The sequence below is a fragment of the Symphalangus syndactylus genome, chromosome 18, assembly GCF_028878055.3.
Source record: "Symphalangus syndactylus isolate Jambi chromosome 18, NHGRI_mSymSyn1-v2.1_pri, whole genome shotgun sequence".
In the NCBI taxonomy this organism is placed as follows: Eukaryota; Metazoa; Chordata; class Mammalia; order Primates; family Hylobatidae; genus Symphalangus; species Symphalangus syndactylus.
Genome location: NC_072440.2, coordinates 55,650,575 through 55,658,254, shown reverse-complemented (window position 1 = coordinate 55,658,254; position 7,680 = coordinate 55,650,575). Strand labels below are relative to the sequence as shown.

The 7,680-nt window shown below is 56.3% G+C and overlaps 1 protein-coding gene across 14 annotated transcripts in view; it reads left to right on the top strand.

Annotated features, from left to right (window-relative positions):
- The window catches only part of MICAL3 (microtubule associated monooxygenase, calponin and LIM domain containing 3), a 237,686-nt gene extending 230,007 nt beyond the window's left edge, over positions 1 to 7,679 (top strand). For 8 of the 14 annotated variants that reach the window (XM_055253677.2, XM_055253676.2, XM_055253683.2 and 5 more), the window contains 4 exons: positions 1,503 to 1,568; positions 4,033 to 4,132; positions 4,262 to 4,335; positions 4,417 to 7,679. In XM_055253677.2, coding sequence (XP_055109652.1) covers positions 1,503 to 1,568; positions 4,033 to 4,132; positions 4,262 to 4,335; positions 4,417 to 4,601 — 425 coding nt within the window. In that variant the 3' untranslated portion in view covers positions 4,602 to 7,679. The remainder of the gene's footprint in view (positions 1 to 1,502; positions 1,569 to 4,032; positions 4,133 to 4,261; positions 4,336 to 4,416) is intronic. The other 6 variants (XM_055253686.2, XM_055253680.2, XM_055253681.2 and 3 more) reach the window with 1 other exon arrangement.
- The last annotated feature ends 1 nt before the right edge of the window (position 7,680 follows it).

The following is a 7,680-nucleotide window of genomic DNA, read 5'->3' as shown; positions in this document are numbered from 1 at the left end:
CACTTTGAAGCCGAGGTTGACCATAGGTCGGCTGTAAGGCAGAGTGTATTGTTGAGGAAAGAAATCCTCCCTCGTACCCACGCATTCGGCCGGCTGTGCCGTGTGTGCTTAGCACAGTGGGTACAGTCAGCATTTCACACGCATGCACACTGTCCCTGGCTTTGGTTTTGAAGTTGTACCCAATAGCAGATTCAGTGTGCCCAAGGTACTATGCACCACACTGGAAGGGTTCAAAGACAGAAAACACCTGTATTCATGCAGCTGCACCGCTGAGCGGCCTCTCAGCCAGCCGTTTGTCTTGTTGGCCTTCTGTTGAGTAAAACAAGGCCATTTCTTCAACCCTGTTCTCTCTGTAAACCACACACTGCCCTCCCCGCGGGCCGAGGCCCCGTGTCTTCCTGGGCTCTGTTGTCCCTGTGTGTGCTCTGTGGTTCTGTGATGGTCCCTTGCCAAACTCCTCTCCCTCGTCCTTGAGTAGCCATCAGACCCCAGATCTAGAATTGTCTCTCTGCACACTGTCTCTCGATGCCCCGTCAGCACTCCTCCCAGCATCGTTCCTGTCAGTTTTGGCGTGTCCTGTCAGCTCACCCCTTTGGTTTCACAATCCAGAGTGTAACAGCCCCCAGCTGCAGCGTGGGGTCCCTGCACAGCCATAGAAGGGCCAGAAGGAAAAAGGGGTGGTTGGCTCTCCCCGTTCCTCGGGGAGAGAGGGGACAGTGACACGGATGGGTGGAAGTCACCTCTGTGTTTGTACATTTCCCCAAAATTGTCCTGGCTCAGAATTTGAAGCAGCACAGGTGTGAGCGTCCTGGAGGCCCATCACAGGATGGGGTGCTGCCCCCACAGACTCAGAGGCCCCTCCTTGCCCTGCACTTGTCAAGGCCAGCTGTGCCTCAGGCACATACCTGTGGTGACATCTTAGAGGATTCCACGTGGGTCTGGGAGGCGACCCCAGGTTGTCACCTGCAAGCCTGGAAGCCATGTTGGCCACTTACTGAATGCAGTCTGTCTCAGAGCCAGGCAGACCTATCCAGGGGCTTTGAGGAGGGGGCCCAAGGCCCCAAAGGCCCCTGTTATGACAACCCAGATGCCACCGCCCTCCTGATAAGGAGTAGAGGCAGGAGGGCCCTGTGGCCCGAGTGCTGCCATCATCGTGTAGGGAACACGTCATCCCTCTTGGAGGAATCCACACTGCGGCTCTGGCCCCACGCCCCCTCTGTGATGCTGCCCGGAGCTGGGTCTGCTCTTGTTCAGTTCCATGCTGAAAAAAGGACTTAATTCATTTGTAGACTTTGTTTCCCTTGTTTCTGCTTCTCCATTTCTTGTATTATTTTCTTTTCCTCCTGTTGTTCCTTTCTCACTTTTTATGCTTTTTGTCCTCTGCTTGTTTTTATTCCACCTTCTCCCTGTCCCTCTCCACTTCCAAATTCCTGCTCCTCTCCTCCTCTTCCTTTTTTGTCTTTCTCCGTCTCCTCCTCTTCCTTGCTTGGTCCCTTTTGAAGTTGAGCCCAGTGGCGGGACTCCACGACGTAGACCTCTCTCCTTCTGCCCTTGCTGTGTCCAGGAAGGTAACGTAACCTCGCCAACCCCATCCCCACTGCCTTGGAGGGGGTGTAGCAACACTAGTCAAACACAGAGCCAGAACCCACCTACCTCCCTCTCTCTCTCTTTCTTTCTCTCTGACCCTCAATAGTCCTGTTACAAAATGTCATGAGTCTGTGGCAGTTTCTAAAGGTACAGTATCCCCTTGACTGTCTATGGGGAGGACCAGGGTGCAGAGTGAAGCCAGAGAGCCTCCAGGTCTGGGTCCTTCAGGGCTGCAGCATTGGCTGGCCCTTGGTGGCTGGGGCCTTTAAGTCTCAGATCCATCAGATAGAGGGGCAGGGATGCAGGTGAGGAGCCTCCCGCCTGCGTGCACCGATTTGGATGGGAGAGTCAAGGAATACTGTCCTTACAAAGACTGATCTACACAAGTGCCCTCGGGCCCCTTTCCAAACAACCACTGAAAGCAAACCTCTCTACCTCGTGTCTTGCCGAGTGTGTGTTTTTTAAGTTTGTCTGATCTGAAGTCTGTTGTGGTGATAAGATTGTCGTTGAAAGGCATGTGGGGGGTGTGGCCATGACTAACCCTGCTAACTCTTAACTGCCGTCCACAGCGCTCACCCGACTCTCGCCCACACACCACAGCCCCTGCCCGGCGGCCGTGGGCGAGCTCTCCGTAGCTAGTGAGCGCTGTCCGCACGTCTCCGGTGGCATTTTCTGTATCTTCGCGGGGAGGTGGGCAGCGGGAGAGACTCCCTGGTGCCGCCGTGGCCGGGCGCACTGGACAGCTTGCATGCCTCGGGCCCCTCCACCACAGCCATGTGGGCACATTGTGCAGAGACGCGCCGAAAGCAATGCATGGAACTGAGTGGGGGCTGGCTTAAAAGCCAAGACCCAAGCCTATTGGATTGGGTGAGGAGAGCGCTGGTCCCCTGACCCTCAGGCACGCACTCCACAGTCACAGGCTGGACAGGCCGGGGGGCTTCCGTCCTTCAGAGGAGGCTCAGGGGCAGGAACCCCCTTGGGAGCAGAACTGCATGTGCACTAGGGCACAGTACAGACACTAACCCCTGCTTGTTGAACATGGTGCATTTCTGCCTCCTTGGTGTGGCCGCTGGGTAGAGACTAACTGGCTTAGGCCACTGGGTAGAGACTAACTGTCTAGCAGACACCACTGCAGATAAGAGATGTGTCTGTGTACCGTGTGCCAGAAAGGCAGGTGGAGAAAGGCAGCTAGCAGTGAGGGAGGACTCGGGCTGTGGCTGGCCCTTCCGAGGCTGTGTTCCTCACACTCCTGGGCTTGTCTTAACTGGCCTAGAAGGCCCCCTGCCAAGCGATGCAGAGAGTGCAAGGGCCTCTGAAAGATGTCCCCATCCAGTGCCCCTTAACCTGAGGCCCATGGATGGACCGCAGGAAGCCCAGGAGCAGCTTGGAACTCTGCATCAAATGGTTTGCTCTGCACACGTAAGCATTTTTCTAGGAAGGGAGTCCCTAGCTTTTATGAGATTCTCAAAGTGGTTTGTAATCCAAAAATATTGAAGAGCCACTGACACAGCATGTATTTTAGGCAGGACCACACTTTTGCCATGAACTTCTGTGCTCCAAGGAAAAGGACCTTCTTCTCTCCTTGGGTGGCTTGGTCCCTTGGAGACTTCTTCCTTCTGTCCTCCCGCCACAGTGAAGCCCAGCGGTCAGGCCATCCCTGGGGGAGGTTTGGTATCGGCACCTGTTGGTTCAGGCAGCCTGAGCTAGCAGGCAGCCACCAGCCACAGGCATTCTGTTGGAGTGGACCAGGGCAGGGCGTGGCCACCTCCTTCCATCCCCAGGGGCTGCTAGTGTTTCTCTGCTCTTTCTTGATGAGAAACCCTACAGCCATCCTGAGATGCCCTGCATCGACCATGCGGGATCCGGCGGGAGAGCATCCGGAAGCTTGATAGGCCACAGGTTAAGGGGTGGTGTCTTCTCTCCCTGGTCAGGAGGTAAACAAAAGACAAGGCATCTATTCTGGTGGCCCCTGGAGAGGGGCAGTAGCCCAAGAAAGAGCTGAGTTAAATGAGCATGACCTGAGGACAGGGTGCAGTTTACAAATTCACATTTGCCTCGTTTAGGAGACGGGTTTCCTCCGAGGAGACCTAGTACGTAGCAAGTGCCAAATAAACATTGAGTGGGAAAAAGGAGGGAAAGCAATGTAAGTCATCCTAAGAGAGCACACAGAGCAGGAGGGGTAGAAACCAGCCCCGGGGAGGGCAAGGTCCCCGCTGGTGAGGTCACCGACGGGGTGAACAGGGATGGCAGGACACGGGAAAGCGCAGGCCCCAGGAAGGGGGACGCCAGGGCCCCATGGCTGCAGGCAAACCTTGGGCCTGGCTTGGGAGTGGAAGTTCCGGCAGCATCTTGCTCGGCCCTCTTTGCACATTTGCCCCGTGTGATTCCTGCGGGCCAGGGTGGGCGCGGCACTCCCTGCACCCGACACAAGCGTTCTCTCGGCAGGCATGGGCAAGAAGGACGACCCGAAGCTGATGCAGGAGTGGTTCAAGCTAGTGCAGGAGAAGAACGCCATGGTGCGCTACGAGTCGGAGCTGATGATCTTGTGAGTGGCCTTGGGTAGGGGCGTCGGCGCCATGCTTGTCACAGCAGGCATGGAGGTCCTTCCGGATTTGGGGGTGAGGGGTGGTCCCCAATCACTGTGGCTTGTCTCCCTCCTGCCCTGCCTCCTCAGTGCACGGGAGCTGGAGCTGGAAGACCGGCAGAGCCGACTGCAGCAGGAGCTCCGGGAACGCATGGCAGTGGAAGGTGAGTGGGGTGAGGCGCCCATGGAGGCCAGGGTGGGTGCCACCTCCAGGCCCCTCACCTCATGCCTTCTTCTCCTTCAAGATCACCTTAAGACTGAGGAGGAGCTGTCAGAAGAGAAGCAGATTCTCAATGAGATGCTGGAGGTGGTGGAGCAGAGAGACTCACTGGTGGCGCTGCTGGAGGAGCAGCGGCTCCGGGAAAGAGAGGAGGACAAGGACCTGGAGGCTGCCATGCTGTCCAAGGGCTTCAGCCTTAACTGGTCCTGAGCTCCCGCCCAACGCTCCATTTTCTGTTGGCATCCGCCTGGCCGGGCAGTGGCATCCAAACCACCCGGAGCCGCTATCTGAGGAGGCCTGGCACCTCCTTGGAGTTTGCGCTCAGATGCCCGTGTGCTGCTTGGAAAGTGGTAGAGTCCCACGTGCAGTGGGGAGCCCCAGGTGACAGTGGTTATCTGAGATGGCTCCACCTCCTGGGAGGAGGCCCACCTGGACCTCCCGCTCAGAGGAGGAGCACGGCATGTATGGCATGACGCAGGGGACCACCCCACGCGCTCCCTGAGGATGTGCTGGTTGTGCCCCTTTCTTCCATTGGCACATTTGGTAAGAGAGGGAAGCTGCTCCTCGTCAGAACCACAGTGCGCCGCCACAGCGTGCGAGGGGCACTGTCTTCTTCATGCTCCCTGGAGCACCACCAAAGAAACTTAATGCCCCACGAAAGCAGGGTCAGGGGTCAGGGTGCTATCGAGACCCAGGATGGGGGCGTCCAGTCATGCCCACCCCAGCATCAGAGGAGACGTGGAGGGGCGGGCAGGCTCCTGAATTATTATGCAAATTAGGAGGATGCAGGAGGGGTCTGCCCTCCAGCCGAACACCACACACTGGACCCTAAGTGGCCAAATGCCTGGGCCGCTTGCTGGCTGTGGCCTGAGGCTTGTGGGTTGCTGCATTTTGCTTGTAGTTCACAGCCGTTTTGACACTGGAAAATGCTGACTTTGGGGGACAGGATGAGGCCCTGCATTCTAAGCCCCCAGTTGGCAGACAGGCATTGTCCCTGTTCCACATTTATGTCGGGGCAGGAGATGACCTTTTCCTCGGTGTTTTTCCTGTGTTTGCACATTGAAATGAAGCTGACAACCTGGCAAGATGCTCAGCCGCTTCAAACCCTTTTTGTCAATTAACTTATTTTTTTAATACTTGAAAAGAAGTAACTTCGTTTGTATATCTTTACTAGAGACACTGATCACCTGCACCCGGGTGCGGGAGCCACAGCGGCATCTGGTGCGTCCTACGCGACCTGGTCCAGGGCTGCCCGGCGCTCCTCACATGCATCTATTTATTAGCCTTTCTCTTCGTATCACTGGCCTGGCTGGCATCAGGGAGCTGCCCAGAACCCCCATGTGGGTCCTGCTTACAGCTTTCTGTCCCCTCCTCCACCCGGTGCCAGCCTCACCCTGGCGCTAGACCATCTGGACCGCTCATGTGATGAGGGTGCATTTCCGTTCTGTTTTGGGACAAGCCAACAGCAGAGCTGCCACTCTCACCCTCCCGATGAGAATTCTGGCTGTGCAGAACTGGCCCTTGTCTCAGTTTGGGGGCCAGGGCTTCACTTTCCTCTGCACGTATGTTAAAGAAGGTTTCAGGATGGACCCTCGTCTACACTGGCCAAGAGGGTGCAGGGTGGGACCCTGGAATCATGTGGCTGGTGAGAATTCCCTCCTCCCAACCTAAGATTCACCTAGATGGAAACGCGAGTGCTGCAGTGGATGCTGGGATGCAGGCTGGCCTCTCTCAAGCAGATCAGCGACTCCCGCCCTTCCTTCTGAAGGCGGCGGGCACCTGCCTTGTGCCGGATCTTCATGGGGCCATAAAGGGTGGCGAGCCCCAAATCACTAGCTCCTATAGCCAAACTGTTCCTTTCTCACGGTTCCGCACCAGCCTGGCTGTGTACAGCTCATCAAGCCACTGAGCTAATCGGGGTGGGGTGCTTGTCCATCAAAGCAGTTAGCACATAGCCCAGCGAGGAGCCATCCGGACCAGACCCGCCTGCCAGAGGCGGTCCAGCCGCCTGCCACCTCCATGGGCTGGGGCCAACTGGGAGCAGAGGCCTGGCCCCTCCAAGGCGTCCCGCAGCGGAGCAGGCTGAGTGGCCGTGCTGACCTCGGGCTTTCCATGGGAACCACACTGTGCCTCAACTTGAACATTCATCCCAACTGCAAAGGAGCAAAGAACCTGTGTCATCCTTGTCTGTCCAGAAGCTGCCATCTCTCTCCCATGCACATCTGGGAGATAACGCTGCTAGTGGCCGCCACAGCTCTGATTCTCCACCTGTTCTCACATGAGGCAAAGATCTCCTTTTCTTTTCTCTTTACTTAAAAAAGGGGAGAGGAGGGTTTCTAGATTCCGTCTTCGAACCCCAGTCGTCTCATAAAATTGGACGTGGGAAAAGACCTTCATTGGCCACGTGGCCTTTCCCAGACCTCTCCTCTCGAATGCCACAAAACTGGTCCAGCCCTGGCAGAGCCGCCTTTGGCCCTTGCAGCTCCTGCTGGCCCCACAACAGGGAAGCAGTTTGCAAAGTGCCTCGGAAGGAGTGTGGCCTAGGGATCTGCTATAAGTGGCCGGACGTAGCAGGAGCGCCCAGTGTCACCTTCTGGTCCTGGTCAGCCTTAACACTGTGGCATCCTCCACAGCACACATGGCAACGTGCAGTCTGGAATGCGGACCCGAGCCTTTGCAGAGAGGCGCCACAGAGCCGCAGGCCTGCACAGCAGCCCCAGCCTTCTGCTCCTGACTGTGAGGACACCCAGTTCTAGTAGAGCACTTTTTTTAAAGCTCTCATTTTGTAACCACTAGTTTGCAGTTGATCTGAGTACTCTGGTGACTTGCTGAGTGAAGCGTTCTCCAGCTGTGAGAATATGTGCAGCTCCAGGCAGGTTTCCCTTGAAGGCAGGGAAGCAGGATGGATACACGTATATCACACACATCAAACGGCAGGCATGGGAGTAGCCCAGACTCAAGGCTGACTAAACTGGAGGCTGAATACCATGGAGGTCCACATGCAGCTTCCCTGGAGGGCAGTCCGGAGGCGCTCCCGCCCTTGGGCTTGAGGATGCCGCACCCCGTGGGCTTCCAGGCCTGCCCACATGATGCCTTCAGGCCTTTGCCCCTGGCGGCCATCCTCAGGCCGATTTTGACCAGCAGTGATAGACTCTTCTTAACCCTTTCAAAATAAATTTTTCAGTGGGACAGGAAGGAGAGTTTAAAAACATTTTTTTAAAGGTAGTAACATCTGACCCACAAAGGGAATGGGTCTGTTTTATGCGAAATAAAAGTTTTTCAAATAAAT